Source organism: Elgaria multicarinata, chromosome 1 (genome assembly GCF_023053635.1).
Source record: "Elgaria multicarinata webbii isolate HBS135686 ecotype San Diego chromosome 1, rElgMul1.1.pri, whole genome shotgun sequence".
Lineage (NCBI taxonomy): Eukaryota > Metazoa > Chordata > Lepidosauria > Squamata > Anguidae > Elgaria > Elgaria multicarinata.
In genome coordinates, this window is record NC_086171.1 from 63,367,601 (window position 1) to 63,394,227 (window position 26,627).

At 43.2% G+C, this 26,627-nt stretch overlaps 2 protein-coding genes across 2 annotated transcripts; both read left to right on the forward strand.

The window, feature by feature from the left end:
- Positions 1-215: 215 nt before the first annotated feature.
- On the forward strand, positions 216-14,875 carry LOC134396282 (protein-glutamine gamma-glutamyltransferase 4-like). The gene is made up of 13 exons (XM_063122752.1): positions 216-468; positions 1,240-1,346; positions 1,702-1,828; positions 3,791-3,912; positions 4,872-4,979; positions 5,274-5,448; positions 6,648-6,780; positions 8,366-8,469; positions 9,382-9,633; positions 10,137-10,442; positions 11,149-11,318; positions 11,979-12,115; positions 14,302-14,875. The coding sequence occupies exons 1-13, from the start codon at positions 216-218 to the stop codon at positions 14,441-14,443; spliced, it is 2,136 nt and encodes a 711-aa protein (XP_062978822.1). The 3' UTR covers positions 14,444-14,875.
- A 1,373-nt stretch (positions 14,876-16,248) lies between these two features.
- On the forward strand, positions 16,249-25,329 carry TMEM42 (transmembrane protein 42). Its single transcript, XM_063129391.1, has 3 exons — positions 16,249-16,411; positions 22,871-23,017; positions 24,468-25,329. Exons 1-3 carry the CDS (start codon positions 16,259-16,261, stop codon positions 24,615-24,617), a joined length of 450 nt encoding a protein of 149 aa, XP_062985461.1. The 5' UTR covers positions 16,249-16,258; the 3' UTR covers positions 24,618-25,329.
- Positions 25,330-26,627: the final 1,298 nt, after the last annotated feature.

Genomic DNA, 26,627 nt, shown 5'->3' on the forward strand with positions numbered 1-26,627 from the left:
ACTAGGGATGTATGAGAATTTAATTTCAGTTTGCAAATCATCCAAACAACTCTGAATGTGATTAGGAGTACTTTTTTAAAAAATGTCTGCACGTTCCTGAACTAGCGAACATGTTCAAGAATGCGCATATTTTTAAAATGTGCATTTAAATGAGCATCCATAATAATAATAATAATAATAATAATAATAATAATAATAATAATAATAATAATAATATGCATTTTCACACTTTAGTCAATAGGGAGGAAGTGTGTGCATCTGGAAAACTCTCTTTGACATCACTTGCATGGGACTCTCTGAAGGCCACCAGAATTGATTTCCTCCAAGAAGAGAATGCCCGTCTCCATCATACCAGCGATTACAAAAACAACAAGCTGATTGTGAGACGCGGGCAGGCATTTCAGCTGAACGTGACATTTAGCAGGGAGCTGAAAGCCAATGACAACGTCACACTGGAGTTCAGCTTTGGTAAGCATGTCGCTATTAGGTCTAGGGATAGAGGCAGCAATATAGTTTTCTGCCCATCAAAGTTTCCATAGCCTGCCATCAGAAACTGCAGAAGGGTCCATCAGAACAGACTTTGCAGCTTTGAAGGGCACTCGTAGTCCTGCTCCTTTCCTGCCTTTATGCCCCCTCACCTCAGAGGGGCTCATGAATAATGCAAATATGGCTCATCATAGCATAGTGAATCCCCCTCTGAAATTTGCATGTCGCGTAGCCCCAGCACCTCTCTCGCATTCCCTGTTTGGCTACTCAATTCCCTTCCTACTCCCTGCTGACAGCAACAGCCTAATCCTGCAGCTGCACCCAGGGCCGGCCTTCACTTTACACTGATGGCCTGAGCAGGGTGTTTGTCATCCAGTTAGCAGAGGGACTGCCCTGCCTGTTTGGCACAGAGGGAATGAATTGCTCTTAAAGCTCAAGCTTTGAACTTTTTCAAACTTTCTACATTTTCTGCACGTCTATGCTGCTCAAGGTTCAGTTTAAAACAAAAATGATCAAAATTGGTCTGGTAGAGCTCGAGTAATAAGACTTACTGTATTCTTATATAAGATCTGGCCTCTTCAATATCCTACAGTGCGGAGTACAGAGACTAAAAGGAACCATTTAGGTATTTGGTAATTTGTATGTTATTTCCTCACAATGGAATCGGACGTCAGCAGTATCTGTCAAGATAATGAAGACTGCTGCTCTGCCATTCTGATGAGAGTGCAATATTAATTTATTTGGATTTTTCAGGTGAAGATCCAAAGCCACCCAATGGGACACTTTTATCCTTGGACGCAAGGTCAGGACAGGATGATCATTTCTGGCATGCCAACATCCTTAAGACAGATAAGACGGAGGTACGTAAGTGTGGGATTGCCCTGTGCTGAAATGTTCAGTTAGAGCACCTCTTCAATTACATTTTGTGCTGGCACATCAAAACGGGTTGAAATCACTTCACACAATGAAAGATGGCGACCCTTTCATGATATTCCTTTGTGATGTCCTTCATGCATCAAGAAAGGAGCCAATGCCCAATGGACTAAAGATTGCAATAAAATACATAAAACAATAGGATTGGCAATATCATAATGCCTCTATACAAACCACAGTTAGAATTCTCTGTACAGTTCTGGTCACTGCATCCCAAAAAGAACTGGTAAAGCTGAAAAGGGTGACCAAAATGATCAAAGGTCTGAACTTGTGTTTTCTTAGTGCCTTATCTCCGTGACGAGTCCGGCAGATGCAATGATTGGAAAATACTGTCTGAATCTGGAAATTGGGCCTAATGTTTATCCTGCAGGGAAACAGGTTTATGTTTTGTTCAACCCTTGGAGTAAAGGTAATCAACGTGATATTTAATTTCTATCACTACTATATAAGAAATGTGTCATTTAGCTACTTTCTCCTAAAATCAATGAGACTTGATTATCCATTGATCCCATAAGCCTGTTTAATAAGATTATTGGGCGGTGAAGCTCTTAATTTTATTTGCTGCTCACCCTATATCTACCATATCACAATGGCAGTAGGCAGAATTCAATAGACAATGACACCTCAAAAACAAAGGTTCAAATACAACCCTGCCCACAAAATTTGAGCTCTTCAGTGTATTCAGCCATTCTTTCACTGGAATGTCTGAAAGGGAGCAGCTCCAGGTAACTTTGTAATATAAAACAAGAGATTTGTTATCCAGGAGACCACTTGACAATACACCTTAACCTACCTCTGTGCTGGCCGTACCACTGGGCAGGGTGAGGCAGCAGATGTGGGATGTCATGGAAAGGCAGCAAATTGATTGTAACTTCATTAATATTGTATTCTTGCTGCCAGGGATGGGGACAGGTACTTGTGGGATTGTCTGTCTTATGTACCAAAACAACATAGCTGACTTTGCGGCCAGCAAAATGTATTGGGCTGGCCCTGACCTTCTGTTCTGTAATGGTAGATGGTTTGTGTTGTGGCTGCATGTAGCTGGAACAGGGAAACAAGCCAAAACAAATAGTTTGCATGGGACAATGTATTTGCTTATTTATTTATTTGATTGCATTTGTATACTGCCCCATAGCCGAAGCTCTCTGGGCGGTTCACATAAGATAAAAACACTTTTAAAAAATATACAAAAATTTAAAACCACAAAAACATGCAAAATGCATACATTTAAAACCACTATAACAACTTTACAAATGATGAGCCAAAAAACAGACCCAGGCTCATTACATATTGCTAAATGCCTGGGAAAACAGAAAAGTCTTGACCTGGCGCCGAAAAGGTGTCTTATCTGCATTCCTACCAAAGCCTATCTGTTCCTGAGCAGTGGTGTCGTGGAGTCAGGGTTCACAGAGATGCAACACTGGCAATTTTATTAGGAGGGATGCTGACATCATCTGCCGCCACCCCCCCTCAAAATTTTGTGTTTTGTCTGAGCTTAGCTGCAATCCTCACAGTAATTGGGGTGGGGGGAGAGATGAATTTCCCCAGCAACAATATAATGCAAAGTATTTTGGGGTAGTTTGAATGGCCAACAAATACTCATTTGCTTTACCAAATACCTGCTCCTGGTGGAGATGAAAACTGCTAGAACTGGTTGGTTGAAATGCATCCAGGCAGCTGCCTGAATCTTTGGACTCTGCTTGGGGCCTTTCTACACCATACAGTTGTAGAGGGAAGGGGGGGCGATCCCGGAGTTACTTTCTTCCGGGATCGTCCCACGTATCCAAATGGAAGTGTGACATCTGGGATGGGAGGAGTTGCAGCCGCCATATTTTTTTTAAGCAGACAGGAGCCGGAGCACACTCACACTCCAGCTCAAGGTAAATTGGGAAAAGAAAGCCCTGACCCTGCTCCCCCACCCCCAACTCGTCCCGGCCCAGCTCCTTCCCTCTACTGATCCCCGCTACTTACGGGGAGGAGGGAAGAAGCTGGGATGGGTTCCCACATGTCCCGCTGTCTCGGGATCATCCTGAGATTGTGGGAAGAATCGGGTTTTCCCAGGGATTATTTATCTCTGGGAAAACCCATGCTTGTTCCCCCCTTATCCCTGGGAGTCCCTGTGCATCATTTGGATACACAGGGACTCGGCCATGACCAGCCCGAATTTTTGTACTGGTGTAGAAAAGGCCTTGGAGGCATGGCTATGGGGATTGTCATGAGGACCTCCTACACTTCAAAATTCACCATGACACCACTGTTTCTGACAGTTGCAACTATGTTGTCTGCCCAACCCTGGGAGTGTTTTCTTTCGAGCCAGGCTTTCCAACAATTAACTACAAAGCCAAGTGATGTATTCATGCGTTTGTTTTAGCGGATTCTGTTTTCATGACTAATGATGATCAAAGAGCTGAATATGTCCTCAATGATACCGGATATCAATATTCTGGAGCATCCTTAGAACATATATTGGAAAAACCTTGGAACTTTGGGCAGGTAAAAGTTCACACCTGTTCTCTCTTTCTGTCTGTGCTTTCAACATAAGTTCGTGCTGCTGTTTCATTTGAATAAATGTTAATGTTAAATAATATAGTGGAAACAAAACCAAGATCACATTTTTCTGCCTAAATGTTGCTGGTGTGTGTGTGTGTCAGAAAGAGAGAGAAAGACGTTTGATGAATGTTTTCAGGTGCTAGGTAGAATATTTATTTATTTACTACATTTTTATCCCGCCTTTTTTCCTCCAAAGAACCCAAGGTGTTGTACATAATCCTCCTCCTCCTCCATTTTATCCTCACAACAACAACCCTGTGAGGTAGGCTGGGCTTAGAGTCTGCGACTGGCCCAAAGTCACTCAGTGAGCATCCATGGCCAGGTGGGGACTAGAACCTGGATCTCCCAACTCCCAGTCTAACACTCTAACCACTACACCATATTGGCTCTCTCTATGTCTATATATAAATGTGAGTCATGATATGGTAAAAAGAAGTAAACGGCCCACCCTCTTAATCCACCTCCTTAGGCACATGCCTGGCTTGGCAAATCTCAATGATCTTTTTGGCCTTTAGAGATTGAATTAGTGTGATGCTCTGGTAAATTTTATGAATGAAGCGAGTGCTTGAATACATTCAAAGAAGATGCTGGCTGTATAAAATGCTTTGTGCAGGTGGCAGCGTTGGCCTTCGAGGAATCTCTGCTCCCTGGCTAAATATTATTCATCACTAAACATCAACGACAAGGATCTCAGTGTGTTCCATTTTTTTTTATTGGAGGCTAATAAAACTCAGCTTTGAGGCCCTTTTAAAAGGGCACACCACAAGCATTAAACTTGTTTGAAACTCTTACAGAATATTTTAATCTCATTTGAACTGCAGTTTTATGTTGTATTAAGTAAAGGGAAGGGTTATTTTCAGCAATGAGCAGCTTAGCAGTGACCAAACCTGGCTTTCAAACAGTTTGAGGAAAACATCCTGGATTGCTGCATGGACCTTTTGGACCGGAGCCAGCTGAAGCCGATTCTTCGAAGAGAACCTGTGTACATCTCCAGGACCATGTCAGCACTGGTATGTCCTTTAAGAAATGCTTTAACGCAGATTAGATTCTGTGAAGAAGACAACTATCAGTCCTTGCCTTAAGCACTTGCTCTGGGCAGATTCAGATGCAAGTTATAGAAGGCCACTTCACACAGTAGGCAATTCATGCAGCAGGAAGTAACATTTCCATTTACAGATGTGCTGAGCAGCTGAATTAGGTGTTAATCTAGCAATCGTTCAGCTGCTGCAGAACATGGTCAAGATGGGAAGGGCAGGTGGGGGAGGTTGTGCTCCAGGTTTTTGTTCTCTTCATCTCTTCCTTAGGTTAACTCTGATGATGAACATGGAGTGCTAGTTGTAAGCTGGGCAGGACACTATCCTGACGGTACTCCTCCTCTGGCCTGGACAGGAAGTGTCCCAATTTTGCAACAGTATTACAGAACCCAAAGAAGTGTCCGTTATGGCCAGTGCTGGGTTTTCTCCGGCGTGCTTACCACAAGTAAGGGCCGGCATCTTGGAGGTGGCCAAACTTTTCTGACTTTACTGAAATGCACTTATTTATTTACGTTTATGACGAACCATATGTGAAACTTCCATGGCCGAAAGCTGCAAACCTTGAAATACCAGACACTGGGAAATGCATCAGGGCCAGTCTATAGCTTTCATGATCCGTTAGTATAGCTTCCCCCAAGATAACTTGCTGGCCACTCTTGGAAAGAGAATGTTGCTGGACTATTAAAAAAAAGGTGGGGGGGGGGGCTTGGTCTGATTCAACAGGGCTCTTCTTAGGTTTGAAGATTTATTTAAAACTGTAGCACAGAATGCCCATCAAAGTCACTCCACCATTTACTCTTCTGTGCCATCCAACCGGGCCATTCCAATCTTTCTCCTACCGTGCCCCATCCCTTAAGGTTTAAGGCAACCTTTAACAATGTGGCATCCTCCAGATCCTGGTGGTAATCCTCCCTGGCCTGGGCAGGAAGTGTCCCAATTTTGCAACATTATTACAAAAAACCCCAAAAGTGCCCTTTATGGCCACTGCTGGGTTTTCTCTGGTGTGCTTCCCACAGGCAAGGTATGCACCTTGGCAATGGCCCATGTCTTCTGTGAACTGAGCCCAATGTTCAGGGGGGAATACATATCTCAGAATGTTAAATGCCGGGAAAATTCCAGAGGGCAGCTGGTTGCCTTTTAATCACATGCCTGTGCTTGCCACTCTTGGAAACAGGATGCTGAAGAAGATGGACCTTTCATTTGATCCAGAAGGGCTCTTTTTCTAAAGCTGTGGCCCGGATGGGTCACCCAAGCCACTCCAGCAATTACCTTCTTGTGCAGATATCACAAACCTGGCGCCCTCCAGATGTGCTGGACTACCAACTCCCATCATCCAGCCTATGCAATGGGTGTATGATGGGCTTTGTAGTCCAAAGCACCTGGATGGTGCCAGGTTGGGAAGGCTGTTGGCTATGCCAGCTGGGAATGATTGGAGTTGTAGCCCAAAGACATCTGGAGAGTGCCAGGTTGAGGAAAACTGATCTTGTGGATACTCCAGCCAGGCCAGCCTCAGATGTGATAACTAGGAAAAGAGTCCAGTCCCTTTCACACCATGCCCCATCCCTCAGGAAGCCCCAGTGGGTGTCGCTACAGGGACCCGAGCAAAGGCACCACCTTGAGCTGATCTCCTTCTCTGTCTTCCAGTCATGCGCTGCCTGGGGATTCCAGCCAGAAGTGTGACCACCTTCGAATGCGCTCGTGATACCGGGACAAATATAAATATCGATAGATACTTCAATGAAAAGGGGAGAATGATGCCCATATCAGACCCTGTTTGGTAACTACTACAATTCATTAATTAGTCCCCTTGTTAAGGGCAGGACTGAGAAAGCAATAACTTTTGGTGTACCTTTGAGTATGAACTTCTTCCCCATTTGAACTATACAGAGGCAGAGCCAGAACAGAATATAGTTATAACTAAAAAATTCTTCATTCCGGATGATGATGATGATCTTCTGCACTCAAAATGGCAGCACAAGGACAAAAACAATATAATAATCCTAATCCTAATAATAAATGCAAATAATAACATAGTAGATCAGCCTTCTCCAACCTGGTGACTACTGGCCATGGATAATAAGAGATGTAGTCCAACACATCCATAGGATACCAGGATAGGGGAAGCTTAGTTAGGACCTATAATTCAACCAGCACTAAGAAAACAAACACTGGAGAGATTAAAGATGTGTCACATTAAAAGCCAGCAGCAGTAGAACTATAGAAGTTGTTATATTTGAAATGAACCTTGAAACAAAAGGGTCTTCAGTTTGTGATGGAAATGATATGCAAGAGAGCGGCTATTCAGTTTTGAATGGGAGAGCGTTCTGGAGCTCTGCCTCTCGCATAACTTTTTTTTCACAAATGCCTTTTCTTCTTGTCATGAGGCACCCCACTTGAGACCTGCACCCTAGATGGTTGTACCAGTCAACCTCCCCTCGCTATAGCCTTGAGTGGAACGCTCAAGCTAGTGAAAAGAATGCTACTTGGGCTTCCCTCACTTTCTCTCTGCTAGGACACCTTTGCAGCAACCATTGAGGGATCTTTAGATGGCAATTATATCTCTTTTTCAGAGCCTTTTATGGGAGGGAGCGTAGCTCATTGGTAGAGTCCCTGCTTTCCATGCAGAAGGTTCTAGGTTCAGTTCAAAGCATCTTTGACAACAAAGGTAGTGGGTTGAGAGAAAATTCCTGAGCTTCTGGGGAACCAGCACCAGCACAGGGCTAGATGGATCAAGGGCTTGGTAAGGCAGTGTCTTCATGTGTCCATTAGTGCCCAGTATTTTCTGTGGCTAGATGCTAATGGAAAGAGTGAAATCAATCCAAGTGGCCAGTTTCTGCTCAGAAATATCTATACAGTCAAACATAGACATTAGAGCAGGAGTCCCCAACAATTTTGGGCCAGAGGGCCTATTTGGAATTTTCAGAGTGTTGTGGGTGCGCTTACAAAATGGCTGCAAGGGTGGGCATGGCCAGCCCCAAAACACTTATTTCCCAGAAAGTAAACTGGTGAGACTAAAAGAAAAGCAACCTGCCCAAGTACAAGGCAGAAGTGCAGTCTGAGATCCAAAGCACAAAACCAATATTTGGAACCCAAATAAAGATGGCTCTGGAGGACAACACTTCTGTTTGCAGCCTGCCAGACTCTTTTTTTTTTTTTTTTTTTTTTGCTTAATGAAAAAATCTTAAGAAATATAATAAAATCAAGAGGGCAGGGAGCCTGGTAGGCACCAAAAGAGGTGTCTGTGGGCACATTGATGCCCATGTGCACCCTGTTGAAGACCACAGCATTGGGCTGATCTAGCACATGAAACTGCAGTTGAGATTCATTTTTTGTTTTTATTTCTGAAACCTAACTGCACACAGGAACTTCCATGTCTGGAATGACATTTGGATGAAAAGGCTGGACTTGCCAAAGGGTTTTGATGGCTGGCAGGCTATTGACGGCACACCTCTGGAAGAGAGCCAAGGTAAGACTTGGTTGAAGAATAAAAGCATGGGCAAATCAAAGATTAAAAATCTCTATAATGAAAGGTCGGTTAAAGTAAAACCATTTCCGTTCTTTTGCCCATTGATCCCACGTTCTGTGCCGAATAAAAAAACCCGTTTGTGGGTTTCCCATCGACAGCTGGTTGACCGCTGTGTGAACAGAGTGCTGGACTAGATGGATCCTTGGTCTGATCCAGCAGGGCTCTTCTTATGTGCTTATGAGTTTAATGAAATATAATAAATACATATAAACTTTACAGACTTTCAATCATCTGCGTTCAAATATCAGGAAATGATTTGCACTTGGAGAATATAACATTTTTATGGGGCTGCTTTGAGTATATTTTGGTGTAGAAATGTGGGGTAGTAATAATTTAAATCAAATAGAATCATAGAATAGCAGAGTTGGAAGGGGCCTACAAGGCCATCGAGTCCAACCCCCTGCTCAATGCAGAAATCCACCCTAAAGCATACCTGACAGATGGTTGTCCAGCTGCCTCTTGAATGCCTCTAGTGTGGGAGTGCCTACAACCTCCCTAGGTAACTGATTCCATTGTCGTACTGCTCTAACAGTCAGGAAGTTTTTCCTGATGTTCAGCCGGAATCTGACTTCCTGTAACTTGACCCCATTATTCCATGTCCTGCACTCTCAGATGATAAAATAAATAAATATATTATGGGTAATTTTTCAGTGACCCATTTTCATCTAGATTTCATGGGATTATAAAACAAAGTACTTTGGGAACTGGAAAAGTAATTTAGCTATTGCTGCTACTATCAGCAGTGATTTGAATTCTAGATGGAAACAGGCAGAGATACTGCTGGAACCCTGGGTTCTTAACAGAACTAGGGGGAAAAAACATGCAAATAACATTCTTCATACTTCTCTATAGGACTTCTGCAGTGTGGCCCTGCTCCATTAAAAGCAATCAAAAAGGGAGAAGTCTATCTTCCGTACGACACCATGTTCGTGTTTTCTGAAGTGAATGCAGACAAGATCTACTGGTTTGTGACAAATGTGAATGGGAAACTCAAATACGTCAAGAAATCTGTAGACACCAAGGCAATAGGAAAGTTAATCATCACGAAAGCTGTTGGAAAGAATGAACGTGAAGATATCACAGATCAATACAAATTTCCAGAAGGTGACTGATAAATTGAGGGTTTGTTTTCCTCATAGAATAGTAGAGTTGTAAGGGGCCTTAAAGCATCCCTGACTGATGACTGTCCAGCTGCTTCTTGAATGCCTCTAATATGGGAGAGCCCACAACCTCCCTAGGGAATTGGTTCCATTACCGTACTGCTCTAACAGTCAGGAAGTTTTTCCTGATGGCCAGCCAGAATCTGGCCTTTTTGTAACTTGAGCCCATTATTCCATGTCCTGCACTCAGGGATGATCGAGAAGAGATCCTGGCCCTCTTCTGAGTGACTGATGCAGCTCAGATCTGCAGCCGCCACGGGGCTTTCCCCATGTATAGTCATCCCCCGCAGATTGAAATGGATTTTCGATCATCAGAGTCTCCTTCCAAGAGGGTTTGGAATTTCCCAGCAATCTGCTTTGACCATGCAGGTTGTAAGTGATCATTGAAATGCTGTCTAATGACTTCAAGGTTGATTCTTTCTCTTCCCCCTTTTTCCTGGTTTCCAGGCTCTCTAGAGGAAAGGAGAGCTATGAGAAATGCTTTATCTTACTTACGCAAATCCCGTTCGCAATCTGGGGCAGCAGCAGCACCTCTCCACGAGCTCCGCAAGGCTGACCTTGAGCTTGGGGTGGAAGAGGTAAAAACCATGTCACCAGGACAACCCATTGATCTGAACATTGTGCTAAAGAGCAAGACTACTAGTGCATGGACAGTTGACCTCTCTGCCTCTTGCCACCTGGAGTCATATACAGGACAACTAGGAACTAGGCTTATGAGCCTGCAGCAGACTGTCCAAACAGAAGGCAAACCAGGTATGTGTACAAAATTCCCAAAGTTGTCTCCCATGTCTTTGTTATTTTGATGATGGCTGTCACCTCTCCAAAGAAGGTGCACCTCATGCTTGAGCTTTCCTTAGTAAGGAACACATGTATGGAAGCCTTGGGTCGGAATAGCACAGGTATTCCTATTTTGGGGATCAGCTGAAGACTTTTCTTTTTCAGGTAATAATTTCCTGAATGATGAGTAAATTCCAGCCTATTCTATTAATCCATACACAAAGTTAAAGGAGGCGGTAGTTCTATATTCTATTAATCCACCATTTCTATTTACTGTAACTTTTTGCATTTTGTATTTGAATTGATTGTACACTGCTCCGATATCTCTCAGTGTGGGGCGGTTTATACATCTTATAATAAATAAATAATACATAATAACATTCCCTTTGTGCAGAGAGGCCTCTACCGCTCTCTCTGACCTACTTCTAATGTTTTCCACTTAAAGTGGAAGACCACAGAGAAGAGAAGGGAGCCGATCTCAGTCACATTCGCTCCTTCCCTAGTCTGACATTTCTGATCCAAGAGGGTATATGTGCAGGTCATTGACCACAGCCCTCTCTCCACCTTCTCTGAAGCCTTCTCCTTGCAGACAGAAGCCTCCACCCTAGAAAGCATCTACCTGCCATGTTGTGCTGTGTCATAGGTTTGCTTCCCTCTAGCTCTCTTTTCTTTGCGTTGATAGTTATTCAGATCCCCCTGAAAGTAGCGGCTGATGTTTACGTAAATGCGTTGGTTTCAACCGAGGATGAACTTCTGGTCAAAGTCACTCTTTTTGCAGAGGTTCAAGAAACCAAGGAGAATTTCGTAAAACAGGTGACCTTTGCCTTCCAGTACCCACCTATCACCGTGGAGGTAAGAAACTGTATCATAACAGGCTAATGGGGAGATAGCACTGGATATTTAGAAAACCTGAGAGTAGGAATGCTGGAAATGCAAACTAAATAAGTAAATGGAAAGGACTTCTAGAAGCAGAGAAGCTGTCCACACTGAATCATTTAAGAATGAGGCGACCAAAACACTGGAAGCTTCAGACTGCTTTGCACATCCTTAAACGTGGATGGGCACACCTTTAAGATTCCACCTAAAAATGTCGAGCAGACTTTCCCCAGCCTGTGCCCTTGAAATGTGTTGGACTGCAATTCCCATCATTCCCAGCCAGCATGGCTGAAATTATAAAACCTGTAATGTAGAGACATCAAGAGACAAAAAGGAATGTGTTACCTGTGTAGTAGGTAATGGTAAGAGTGGAAAATGAACCTCTTGGGGTGTCTTTTTTACCAATACATGGTAGAACCCTGTTCTAGTTTCTGGAACTTGAGCTTCTATTTGTGCCTACAATATTCCTATCCCATACCTAAGGCAATTGCTGGGTCAGGGCATCCATGAAATCATATATCAAAGGTTACAAATAGATCCAGCTAGTTGTATTTGCATTAATGTCAATTACATGCATTTTCTATAGTCTCCCTCTTTACTAAATCTGTTCTCTGATTACCCTTCTTTGTTTTACAGGTGCCAGAAACTACAAAAATTAATGAAAGTTTTAACTGTGAATTTACTTTCAAGAATACACTGTCCATTCCCTTGGAAAACTGCAAACTGCACGTAGAAGGCCTGGGCATTTTTCCTGTGACCACATTTGATCAAGGGTAAGATGAATGCGGCTAAAAGGGCCTGCCATTTGTTGAATTGGTACTTCCAGAGCTGTCAATCAGAACTGGCAGAGCCTCTTGGGTAAATATTTAATAAATGCATTCCTACCTGGGACATGCGATCGCACAAAGCTGCCATATATTGTGCAGTTTGGCCAGGTGTCCTCTTTTACAGAGGACAGTCCTATGCATGAAGCGCTGTCCTGTCCAATTCTGGTTTAAAGATAAAAGAGCCATAAGAACTGTTGTTTATCTGTAGTTAGCACCTGAACAGCAGACTGAGCAGGTATGCACAACCGTGTGAGTCTCCCACCATTTGCCATCCTTGCTACAAAAATCTATAATGGAAGCTCAAATAAATGATACGTGGCAAAAAAAATCTTTTAGAAAGGGCACGAGCATGTCAAAGAGGAGTGCCAGTGGGGTTACATAGTACAATCAAGGAGACAAAATGTTTTCACTTAAAAAGGCAGGATCCTTCTCCAAGGGAAGAGGACAGTGAATAGTTCTATATGAAGTGGAATTTTTAACCTGAGTTATAATGGCAGTTCTTATATTTTTGCATTACTACAGTGGAAGGAATTTCACAATCTGAAATGAGGCAAGCATCCTGGATTGGTGATAATGCATGTGGATATTTATTTCTATGCCGGAGGAAATTCTAGGACAGCTTTCCCCAACCTGGTGCCCTGCAGATGTTTTGGGCTTCAACTCCCATAAACCCTAGCCAGCAGCACTCAGGAATCTTGGAATTGTAGTTCAAAGCATCTGGAGGGCACTAGATTGGACAAGACTGCTTTAGGGTCAACCCCTTGGTACCGCCAGTTAAAAATTAGTGTGGCTTTTTTTTTATCAAGGGTATGATTCTCACTTTTGGTGTCAGAGGTCCTAGATTCAAATCCCTGTTAAAGAGGGTAGTGTGGTTGCCCCTTTAATGCCCTCACAGTTCAGGAGGAAAGAACCCTGCAGCAGGAAGCAATATTTACTTTTATTTTAAACATTTTAACCCCACCTTTCAGGACAAAGTCATCACCAGGTGGCTTGCAATCAAGCAGTTCAAATCACTACAATAAGAATGAACTATACAAAATAGAATAGAAAAGAAAATTTAAAACAAAATGAACAGCAGGTAAAATAGCAAGTAGCCAGCATTTTTTTTTTTAAAAAAAAACACCCATTAAGGGAAAAGCCGGAAATGAAACGTAAGATTTCCAAGTTTTATTTATTTATTTATTACATTTCTATACTGCCCAATAGCCGGAGCTCTCTGGGCGGTTCACAAGTCCTTTAAAAACATCCAAAGAGATGAATTTCTCGTCTGCCCATGATGGCCATGATACATGGGTCCTTGTACATAATTGTAAGCTTCCACATACTCCATACATGAGTTTGCCTGTACACATATATTTGTCTGCTTTGATAGCACAAATATATTGTGGAGGAAGCAGAATTTAGCCTGGATTTAGTCTTCCTCCCAAACACACAATAGGTCTAAGCACAAATCATTCTATATGCAGTCATTGCGGCCAAATGAGGTTGGGTTTTTTCTTTTGAAAACCTCCTTGTGGTGCCTTTCTGTTCCAGAAGTTGGCACATAGAGGTCTGCTTTGGCATGCAGGTCTCACTAACTAGATCAAATACTAGCATACCTATTTCACATCTTTTATCAAATCCACATATCTGAATTTACATGCTTTGAATGAACTGGAGATACAATAGTAGATTGATATTACTGCACCAGGGTGTTTTTGTGTGTGTGCAGATCAGTCATCTACAAATCTTGATACCACGTTGTGGGTGCCTTGCCATATGTCTGCCACACAGTTGGTATACGTGGCATGAAATATAGCTGTAGTGTAGCCATGCGTTGGGCTGATCCAGAGTCCGCTTTGGCCATACCATTACCCCCAGGTCCAATCGTGTCTTGTGGGCACAGACAGCAACTCAGGTGCATGCATGGAGTCACCTGCAAGGACTTTCCTTTTCATTTTGATTCAGGGAGAGCTCCATGTGTGCTGTATTATACTGCACGCAGTCAGAGAAATCCCCTCACTACCAGTATAAGGGAAAACCTATTTGAGCAGGAATTCCATGTGCAATTTTGATGGGGAGTTTAGTACATTAAGGACAATGCATTGCAATATTTATTATTGTTGTTTCTGTTATTGTTACTTGTTTCTTAGAGATATACCACCTGGTAAAGTCTTTAAATCCGAAGTCGTGTGTGCTCCAAGGAAGGCTGGGGAGAAAAAGATAGTGGCCAAGCTGAACTCCAACCAAGTAAAAGGAATAACCAAGGAAAAGTTTATTAGCATCACTGAATAAGGAGCATTTCCAGATAACCATCAGGTGATGTTGGTAAGGTGTGTGCCACAAACAAATCTTACTGACACTGCCTGCAACCTTGATTATGGGTCAAAAGATGAGAGACCCAGACAGAAATGTTAAGCTAATTAATTTGCTTAAGGGTAGCTGTTTGGGTTCCAGTTAATAGACATTTAATAGAGATTACTGAAGTTTGCCCTTGCATGTGCAGAGATTTAAGAGCTTATGATGGATAAGAATGTGTTTTGTGGAATTTGGAATGGGCCAAATGCAGGTGGCTTTGGGGGAAAGATGGCTATTTTCCTCTTGCAAGCAATTTCGGGATTTGTGCCTAACAGCATTAGCCGATGCTTGCCTTTTGGGGCGACGTAATGTTGGCTTTGCCAGCAGTTAATTCTGTCACTTTCTGAGCACTTACCATTCGCAGGTCTAACTGCAGTATATTAATTAAAAGTGCACAGCATATCACAAAGCTGCAGCATACAGTCCACTTCCATTCCTCCAGAATAAGACATGCAACCCTGGTTACATTTTGCTATACAGTGTTAACCACGTCTGTGTGCGTTCTGCAATTCTGCACAAGCACAGGGTTTGACATTAGGCACAGATTTCAGCATCTTCAACCTTGTATAAAAAGGGGAAAAATAAGAGCATGACCCATTCTCCTGGGCACACCCTTTGGTGGTTTAGGTGTGTGTGCATTACAGGTTACCAGTCTTTTATTACCTGCTATGGGAGGCTGGCTGGTACATACTCACACGTAGATGCACTGCCTCTTTCTATATAGCTGCACCTGCAGGAGACTGGACGGTACCCTAGAACTTAAGCCGATGTCTCTGCAAAGATGAGCTTGAGAATGTGAGCAAAGTCTGGTGAAATCTCAAACGAGATTCAAGGCTGAGTTGGATTACATATGATCAGGAGAAAAGCCTCCACTACCACAGAAGCTCTCTCTCACTCTTCGTATTTAGCAGAAACCGAATAAATTAGGCATACTTCCCTAACATATACAGGTTGCAGAGTTCTGCTTTTCTTCATATGAAATTTTCTCTTATTTGTTTTCACATGTGATAAACCTAGGCCTATTTTTTTCTCATGAACCATCATGTACCCTCCAAAAAGTACGTTTTCCTGTGGCCTTTTTGTTGTGAAATTGCATAGTAGTAAACTTTTTTCCTGTTAAAAATAAAGATTATCACTGATATCTGTAGCCGTTTCCTTTCTTTCTATTCCGTAACATAATTAACACATTTCCCATAAATATATATTATTACGGAAATTGTACTAAGCAGAGATCTGCAACAAAAGTTTGCAGTGAATCGCCACCCCTTAACAAGAGTGTGCGTTTTCCGTCTACTTTTTGGGGGGGGGTGGGGTGGGGGAGGCATATTTGCTAGCTTGAGCTTTTTGTAGCAAGGTTGCTATTTTATTGTATTTTTAACAGCACAACAGGTCTACACAAAAGTAAGTCCCATCGAATTCAAGGGAACTTACTCCCAGATACGTGAGTATGGGATTGCAGCCTATTTTTTTTTGTAATGGCAATAGTTTTGGACTCCAATTCCCAGCATTCCTGCCCACTGACTAATCCGGCAGAGGTTTCTGGGAGTTGAAGTCCCCAAAATTTGGCGCTCTACCTTCTGCCCTCCCATATTCAATGTATACAAAACAAAATACGTTCCGAGGGTACTTGGCGCGTAATAAGAGGGCGGAGGAGGAGTGTCACGTGAGGTGATAATACCCGGAAGAGTGTTGCGCTGCAACCACGTGGGCGGCCCCTTTCCTTGATGCTTCGGGGAGGAGATCGGAGTAGTAATGCCGGGTGGTTTGGGGGCTGCGTACGCCGCAGGGGCCGGTGTGTTCGGGGCGCTGGCCGCCTGCTCAGCTAAGCTGGCCCTGGGTGCTGATTATCTGCGGGCGGGCTGCATTGCAGTCGGAGGAGGAGAGGAGTCCGCCGCCTGCGCCTGGGTAAGAGGCGGCCTCTGCTCCTTCCTTGGGAAGGGGCTGATCCTTTGCGGCGGAGGCTTAACAAGCCAGAGGGGTCGTTGATTTGCAGTGGAAGAGATGAGCCGCACACAGGCACCTCGCGCGTCTCTAAAAGAGGCCTTTCGTAAATGGATCACGGTTTGCGTGTCTCATCTGTGCTGATGAAAGAGTTAGACTTCTAGCAACGACTGGACGGCCCCAAGTTTCCCCGCCCTTGCTATCGGAAGCCCTCAAGGAGGACGTGAATATAACAGCACCCTCCTGCCCATGTTCCCCAGCAACTGGGATTCAGAGGCACACTGCATCACGCCTAGTAGTAGTCATTGATAGTCCGATCCTCCATGAATTTGTCTAAAGGCTCAATCCTATGCATGTTGTACCTGAAAACAGTCCCACAACTCCCAGCATGCCCCAGCCATTATTATTATATTTATTTGTATCCTGCCTTTTGCCCAATGCTGGGCCTCAAGGCGGCTTTACAAAGTTAAACTATACACAGTTAAAACTTACAAATAGAAATATACAAAAGTTAAAAATATAATTACATACACTTCAATTTAAAAACAGGTAAAATACATAACAATTTTAAGAGTCCTATGCATAGACGGAGGTCCAGACTATTTGCCAAAGGCCTGCTAGAACCAAAAAAAAAAAAAATGTTTTCCTACCTCTGAAAGGACATCATGGAGGGAGCCAGTCTAGCTTTCCTGGGAAGGGGCGTTCCAGAGCCCTGGAGTAGCCACCAAGAAGGCCCTTCCCCATGTTCCCACCAGGTGTGCCTGCGATGGTGGTGGGACCGAGAGAAGGGCCTCCCCTGAAGATCTCAGAAGACGAGCAGGCTTGTAAGGGAGAATATAGTTTTTCAGATAACCTGGATATGAGGCTTATAGGTCATAACCAGCACTTTGAATTGTGCCCAGAAACAGACTGGAAGCCAAGGGAGCTGTTTTAACAGGGGAGTTGTATGTTCCCAGTAACCAGCCTCGGTCAACATTCTGGCTGCAGGTCTTTGAACCAGCTGGAGTTTCCAAACACTCTTCAAAGGAAGCCCTATGTAGAGTGTATTACAGTAATTATGCATAGGATTGCACCCTAAACCCCCTTTAAAGCTGCTTAAGTTTGTGGCTGCCACTTGGGTTAGCAAATTCCATAGTTTAACAACGAAGCCTCACAAAAAGTGTGAGTCTCCCACCAGTCTGCTTCACTGAATTGATCCCAGGTTCTAATATTAAGTTAGTGAGAAAAACGTCTCCCTATATACCTTCTCCACACTGCGTAATTATATACACTTCTATCATGCCTTCCCTTACCTTTTTTCTAAGCTTAAAAAGGCCCAAACATTTCTCCACTCCCTCGTTCATTTTGGATGCCCTTTTCTGCACCTTTTCCAGCTCTACAATATCCTTTTTAGGTGCCATGACCACAGCTGTACACAGTATTCCATATGCATTCTCGCCATAGATTTGCAAAAAGGCATTGTGATATGGGCATACTCCCCCCCCCCAAAAAAAGGGGGGCAGCCATATTGGCTGGAAGAAGAATTCCAAAATTGGTAAAAATTACATCTGTCCTTGGCCCCGCCCTGGGCTTTTAGCCCCACCCACTGGAATGCAGCCCCTGAGACTTTTTCCAAAGGGGAACGTGACTCCCATCCCAAAAAAGGTCTTCCACTCATGGTTTAGGATTTTGAGAAATTTTACCTCTTTCCCATGACATGCATTTATCTGGTTTCTGCTAGGATGATTGAAGCCATTTTCCATCTCAAGATCACCCTGAGCATTTTGATCAGGGTGTAATTCCCTTGTCCCCACTGTAGTAATTTGGGGCGCAGTATTGTTGCCCATAGTGATTCTATGGAGGAGTCTTCCCATTTTGAGATTTCTAATTTGTTTGCCTCTATGCCCTCTTTGATGTACAGAGCTCTCTTCCTCTTGAGTTTGTATCCAGAGATGTCCGTCTTCCTGTGGTTCCCTCCATTCCACCAGGTTCCTGTTGTGCCCATTATACCTATGGTCACCTCTAAAACCAAGCACTCTAGTTTTCCCATCTTGGTTCAGAAGGTGTCCCTCTCCAAACATCTCTGCCATAAACATTTCCCTTATTTTCGTCAGGAAATTGACACTAGGGGAGAGAGTCAAACAACCTCGCTGCCACCCCAGCACCGTCATTTCAGTCAAATCGGTAGCCTTGGGTGGTTGCATTCCCTTAAAAATGGACTTGTTGGGAGATCCAGCCATGTTTTGCTCTTAGAACCTTGTTTCAGATGCCTTCAGATGCTTCCTTTGTGGCTTGAGGTTGGGTGCTGCTCTATACATTAGCAATTTGCAACGCAAAAAACTTTTGGCTGGCCCCTATGTCACCAAGGGTAATTGAAGGTGTGGCAGAGGCCACTTAATCCCCATGGAGGATCAACGCCTCTCTGGTCTGTTTATTCAAAGGACCATTTCTTTGTGCCCCATTTCATGATTGATTCTCCCACTCCTACCCTTTGCTTTCCATTCAGGATTTACATTTCAAAAGCAACGTGACCTTATGCATTCATGGGGATTTTCAAGTTCATTTGTGTATGCAGTTTCATCTGTTTCATGCAGGCATTCTGGCCTGGTTCACATATAACGAGAAGCCACCATGGGTGAATTTCCCCATGGGGTTTCTCGTCGCAGCAGGAACCACCATCTTGAATATTCAAGGTGTACACCATAACTTTTCCTTATGTGCAAACCTGGCGGTGGGGGCCAGTTATTGAGGTGGCTGACAAGCAACCCTTAACCCTAGAACAGCTCATGGGTTCTGGGTGGCTTGTCAGCAACGTACCTATGCCAGGTTTGCACATCGGCAACCTGGTGCCTGCAGATGCCGCAACCCATCATGTTTAATAAGCCCACTGTGGCTTATTAGCCCACTGGCTGCTGATCCAAGCCACTGCTGTGGCTTATTGTTACGTGCAAATCTGGCGAGGGTGGGTTGTTGGTGTGGTTAACAAACCACCCCAGAACTCTACAACAGGCCATGGGTTCTGGGTGGTTGGTTAACCTCCCCAACAAGCTACCATCACTAGGTTGACACAAGAAGCTGTGCCTGGCAACAATAATTAGGGAAATGAGCCAGCACACAGCCAGCACATCTTTAAGAAGACACCATGGCTTCTTAACCCACCTTGTGAGCTTGAGAACTGAGTCTCTCTTGACTCAGCCATGTGAGAGAAAATGGATACACTTTACTTGGGCCCAAATTACTTTAAGGACTGTCTTCTGTCCCAGTTTGCCCACACTGCTTTCATCAGCAGAGTCCCTTCTCACTTGCCTGCTGCCAAAGGTGGTTAGGGTGGTGAGTACAGTGGAGAGGGCCTTCTTAACGGTGGCCCTGTACCACTAGAATTAGCTTTCATCCGGGATTCATCAGCCCCCTTCTTTTCAGGTCTTCAGGAAAGCCCGGAAGACCCATCTGTTCCCACAAAGAATTTCCACTGTTTTCCCTTAATGTCTTGTGCCACTGGTTTTATCGGCAACTTCTGTTTTATTGATTGCTATCTCTGTTACAGATTTTTTGAATGTGTACTTACTGATTTTCTATTGTTTACTCTTTGAATGGTTTTTATGTTGTACACCACTTAAAGAGGATTCCACCCTTACACGTGGCACAAAAATAATTTAAATTAAATAAATAAATAAATAAATGGCTGAGGGGTGGATAGCCTGCTCATTCTACAATCCCATTAGTATGAGGGGGGAAATTGGGGGCTAGATTTTAGAACACACTCAGAGCTATTTATGCAATCTTATTTCCCTGTATCAATGCTATTTATGTGGGTGTCCAGTCCTTGTAAGATTTGCGGGAGTGTCTGAACAGAGAAGCAACTTCCTGAAGAGTGAGCTGCTGTCATGAGAGAGAGAGAGATTGTAAGCTGAGAGACAATGAGAGGTGTGCCTTCTTATGAGAAAAACTTTTTTCAAGACCTACAAGTTCCAGAGTCCATTAGTTCCCGCTGGCATTTCCAGTGCACAGGCAGGAGGCAACAACAGGGTGCAGCAGCGGACTGGGAGCAAGAGGAAGGGACAAGCACTGCAACAGGCTTTCCCAACATGATGTCCTTCAGGTGATTTGGACTTCATCTCCCAGCAGCCCCAGTCAACATGGCCAATGGTCAGGAAGTTGTAGTCCAAAACATCCGGAGGATGCCAAATTGGGAAAGACTCCACCGAAATAATAAGCAGGGACACTGATATCCCTGGGAGAGGGAGAGTCAATCCTGCTGGTAGGATTGACAGATCCCTCGACATATCTGCCGAAATGGATTAGGCCGCTGGGTCTTGAGGGGCTCGAAGTATTGACACTAGATCCCAAGAGCTGGGAACATGCCCTTGTCTTTGCCCTGTCTGGCCATAAATACAAATCCGGCAGCCCAAAATACAGAGTTTGAACCAAAGGGCCCTGGGAGAAGCTAAAGAAGGCCTGTCAAATGAGCAGTGTTTCAAAACAGACAATATTTGGGGGAGGCTGGACATGTCACAGATTTGCACTGGCCCCAGAGAAATGATACGGGCACTGCATATCCTGGGAATATAGCACATATGTCAATGAATAATATAGCTAGAGCTATGTATGCACTAAATCCTGGCCCTGCATGGTCTGAATCTGTTGTTGGGTCAAACTAGCCAGATGATGATGATATTATTTTGTGAGAAGTTGAAATTAGCTCCCCAAACTCTTTTTCTGCTTAAAGGTGAAAATAATAGGCATCCTGAAGTTGATCAGTTACCAAGTAGAAGATTTATTGTGCAGTTCAAATTCATTCAGCCAGACTGCTCCTTTCTGCTTTGTGAAGATGTCAAGAGAGAAGCCGTAGGGCCATCTGTGATGATCTCCTGGTGAAGTTGGCAGCAATGGGCTTCATGTGTAGATGTGGAGAAATACACCCTTGTACAATTTTCATATGTGACCTGCTTAGCCAATGATATTTTTCTTATGGGTGATTCCAGCATTTCCCTTCAAGAAACAGATTCCCACCCTCTGTGAAAACAACAAAAAGTCTTGTGGCACCTTAAAGACCAACAAATTTATTTTGGCATAAGCTTTCGTGTACACTTCATCAAATCCATGAAGTGTTAACCTCAAATTGGCACATCTATATATGCAGGGAGAGGGTGGTGGTGGTGGAGGAGGAGGAGGAGGAATGTAAACTGTTGTCAGAGGGACTAGGAATGCAAATCAGTACAGTCAGTGATGATTACCTTAATAGTTGCCACACTCTGTAGAGCTTCTCTACACACAGGAAAAGTACTGCAGCTTTACTGGGACTTTAATCCTCTGCCGTCTTCCCACCATGATTATGTGTCCTTTACACACAACCATGTGATTTTGAGTTGAAAAAACTTCCTTTCTTTGAAAAGCTCCATTGAGTCTAATGAATCAGCTCAATCAAGCACAATGACAAGTTTTACACACAGGGAGATCCCATGATTTCCCAGATAATATCACAGTAACTCTCTGTGTTTTTTAAAGTGAGATTTCTAGGGGATAGTGTGGGAGATGTCCTGGATGTTGACGATGTCGTGTAATGGACCCACAAACGTCCATGAGTGACCAGATGCTAGTCTAGAGAAGCTCATAGTCATTTTAGAAACTCAACTCTGATCACAAGGAGTTGGATAATGGCACAAGAAACAAAGGACACCTCTTCACTGGAGTGAGAATTCTGGAGCAAAATTCACTGTAAGTCCTACTTAGAGTAGACCCATTGGTTCTACTCTAAGTAGGACTTACAGTGAATTTTTCCCAGGCTGTGTCCATGCGTGTGGATCTGTTTTTACATCGTTTTGCCATACTTTCATATCACATGAGTGTCTAACCTGATCTTATGAAAACTGTACTTAATGAGAAAGCACTGTGTACTACATGCAGTTGGACTTTGTTCAAAGTCAATACAAAAGGATGTGTCAAGCGGAGTGTGTTTGAAAAAGGCTTCCTTGGAATCCACATGTCAGTTGAGAAATCCTATACTGGTTTTGGGGGAAAGCTTACTACTTGACTAAGCTATTTCCTGATTTCTGGAAGGAAGAGTCTGATAAAGAATGTTTGAGTTGGATGAAGCTACCTCATATTTTAGACATCCAGACTCTGGCTGTTTCTACACCTGCCTTTTTTCCAGGGATCATGCAAATGACACTCAGGGGATCCCGGGAGTAGGCAGGGACAATCCCTCCATTTTCCTGGGATAATCCTTAGGTGTAGAAAGGGCCTCTGTCAGAGGATTGCTCACTGTAACAATATGGTTCTTTCAAATCTTCATTTGGCATTAACAAAACATTTAGCAAAAGAAATGTTCACAGTTTAGTTCCAACTATGCTATACAGCAGGCGTTTTCCACTTTGTACAGAACGTTTCTGAAATGAGTGGAAAAACAGAGTGCAGTTAAAATATCCCTCTCTAATTGTTCTACAGTTACCCATGATCCTTCGAGTGGGATGCGGTGTTCTAGTGTTTGCATGGAATGCCATAATGTGGACTTTCTTTGCTAAAGCCTTAAGATATTCCTCCTCATCAGCTACAGCAACTGTGACATCAACAGCTTCTAACTTCATCTCTTCCGTGAGTACAAATGACATCATAAGCCGTGCCCACGTGATTGGCCCCAGCCACATTAGCATGATAGTTTTGGAAGTCCTCTTGATACACTATTTGCTTGTGCTTGATAAGGGTGAAATGAGGGCTTGGCAGGAAATAGCTATATTCTTGTTTTCTCCTGTTCTATCCCATCTTTTTCTGTAATGTAAATCAGACTGCATGTGTTCTCCAGTAAAGGAGAGGGAAGCACACACCTTCCAGTGAATTAAAAATATACCTGTAGTACTACTAATGATATAAAACGAAACAAAATATTCACAAAATAGTGATGCATTCCTGCAGGAGGAGGTAACAGGATAATTTTTCTGGTGTCCAACACACACACACATTTGTATAGGTATTTTTTAAAAAACTCTGCTTTAAAAGGTCACAGAGTGATGTGAGTATGAGGAGAGGGTGGTTCCATTGCTCACCACTAACCACATGACAGACAATAAGTAGTTGGGTTCTTTTTACAATCAGTCATATTCTACACATTGTTCACATGAATGTACACAAGGCGTTAGATACTTCTGCAGTGGTTATTCAGGAGTGTTTAAATCCTTGGTGCATATTTTATAGGAAGAGGTGTTTATAACTACATTTTCTCCCAGGAGGTCAGTTTGTAAAGAAATCACATATAGGATATGACAGAATTGTTCTTGCGTCTGATTCCTGCAGCTCACATCCTATATACTAATAGCAAATTCAGTTCTCCAAGTGCCATCCTTAGGTAGCCAAAATGGTGTGCTCCATGCACAAGAGAAGTTATCCACAGGCTTGGTGGAACTGTCTGGGCTAGGTTTCCCTCACAGAATGCAGAGCTATTTCTTCTTTCAGTCAGATGCAAGATCCCAAGCCATTTCTGAAATAGCCTGGATGCTTCCAGACATGGCTTTTGTGTTGCCACCACTCTTGCCTCAATCATAGGACTTGAAGAGGGTTGAGATGACGACTTCCTCTCATGACCTTCCTGTGCCTTCCTCCCCACCCCATCTTTTTTCTTACCACAGAAAATACGTTAAAGGTAGAAAGATGGAATTACTGCACAATGCCATCTGTTTGGTGGAGAGTAGAAGCTCTCTGTCTTGAAGTCTCCCCATGTCAGTTTTCAATCCTAATTGTATAAACCCTATATATTACCTTGTAGTACCTGTGCAAAGTTCATTTTGTCACATGCCCTAAGATCCCATAGCTCAGCCTTCCCCAATCTGGTGCTGGCCAGATGTATTGGACTGTAACCCCAACAATACCCAGGCATAATTCCCCATGACCACCCTGGCTGGGAATGATGGGAGTTGCAGTCCAACACATCTGGAGGCCACCAGGACGGGGGACAGCTGCTATAGCTTCATAATACCTTCATGCCAGTTGAGAATAGGAGTCTCCATTTTAGGCTGCGGCCATGTTGTCAGTTGTGTGTTTTTCCTTTCAGGCTTTTCTTGGCAAGATGCTGTTTGGGGAGACTCATGTTCTGTTGTGGTGGATAGGGATATCCATTACCCTCCTTGGACTTCTGCTGCTCCACACTGCCCCGCCACCTCTTCCAGAAGAGGAGAGGCAGCTGAAGGAAAAGGAGAATTAGAAGCCTGAAGGAATTTTTAGTTCATGATACAGACAGCAAATCAGGACTAAAATAAAACTCAGGCCTTCCGGCTTACTTGTCCTAGGCAGGAGCTGTTTTTTCTTGGTTTTGTTTACACGGATGGATTTACAGCAGATACTTTAGCGTTGAGTACTGGAGAGACTGTGGTGATAGTCATGCAACAGTGAATGCCAGCATACCAAACCATGAAGGAGTGCCTTTGAGAAGAGAAAATGTCGTATATCTGGCCTCTGAAGTAACTCTAGAAAGAATTTGGTAAATAAGAATACTTACAATAGAATTTACCAAAACTAATTGGAGCAAACAGTCTTTCACAGTTTTATGAGAAAGAGATGTTACTACATACTATAGGCTCCTTTGGCTAAGCTGCCAAATCTCAAGTTTCTGAGAGAGAGGGCGGGGGAGAGACAACTAATTCTACATTTGCCTGCCCTTCCCCCTTGAAAGGATATAGATGTATTTTATCCTGTATGTATAATTGACAGTATATGTTCTGAATTGGGGTGCAAATTTATGACGTGGGGTACAGTCCCTCTGATGGCTCTAATGTTTGCACAGTTCTTTTGTGTAGATCTGGAAGATGGTAAACTTGGATATAAGAGTGAATGCCATTCACCTGGGTTGTCCCATCTATTACTGACATGTTAAATGCATTTGGGCAGTCTCAATAAATTGGAAAGTCATTGTTTCACCCAAGCACTTTTTTGTGCCGGTCCCACAGCAGGAACCTTGACGGCTAAAAGCTCTCGGACTTGTCGCTGTTGGCAAGGCTCATCCATCTCTGACAAAATCTTAAAGGTGGCCTGCAGAAGAAGATGGGAGCTTGTACTTGTGGCATTTGTCACCTTTTCAGTTCCTGTCTCTCACACTAGTAACTCAGGCTTATGCCTGTCCTGGGAGAACACAGATGCTGAAACAATTAGTAAGATTCTGACAGAATGTGGAGTCTAAGAAATAAGAAGTGTGTGTATGTGAGAGAGATGTCTAAAAATCCTGCTGAAACCTGCTGTCTGTGGGGAGAGTATCAACATCTCTTGTCTGAAAATAATGTGCTGTTTAAATAAAATAAATGAATATATTTCATAAAAACTTGAGAAATGTCAGTATTTTCACAGAAAGGCTAAGAATGCTATGAAGCACATGTACCTTATAAATTGCTCTAGAATCAATTTTGATGGTGGTTTGAACATGTTTTAAATACTGCTATATAAGTAATAGTATATTTACTAGCTAAATTCAATAAATAGCTAATTTTCTGAAATAACCAGACATACACACTCATAAAGACTCTAAGGGTGCAATCTTATGCATGTTTAGACAGAAAAAAATCCTACAACTCTTAAATGCTGGAAGTTGTAGGACTTTTTTAATGTCTAAACCTGCATAGGATTGCACCTTAATAGAAATAAGGACTTGATGCACATGATTTTAGGAAAAAGAATAATGTCTAGACTGTACTTTATTTGTAAAAGAAAACAACTGCAGCCCATTTATTCATTAGTTTATTAGTATGCTGCTTTCCAACATGATCTCCTCTATACCAAACGAATGAACATGCAGATTTGTTGCCTTCATTGGGATATAAGAAGAGCCCTGCTGAAACAGGCCAAAGATCTATCTAGACCAGCATCGTGCTTCCAGCATGGAAAATCCAAAAGCAGGACATGCAATAGCATCCTCCTGCTGTTGTTTCCCAACAGCTAGTCTTCAGAGGCACGTACTTCAGATTTTCGAGGTAATATACAACTTTCATGACTAGTAGCCCTGGATACCTTTGTCCTCCATGAATTTGATCCCCTTTAAAAGCCATCTTTGGGTGGCCATCACCACATCATGTGATAGCAAATTACAGAGTTTAACTCTGCGCTGTGTGAGGAAGTACTTCCCTTTATCTGTCCTGAATCTCCCACCACTCACCTTTATTGGGTGAACCTGGGTTCCAACATTATGAGAGAACGAAAAAAACTTTTCTCTATCCACTTTCTCCAT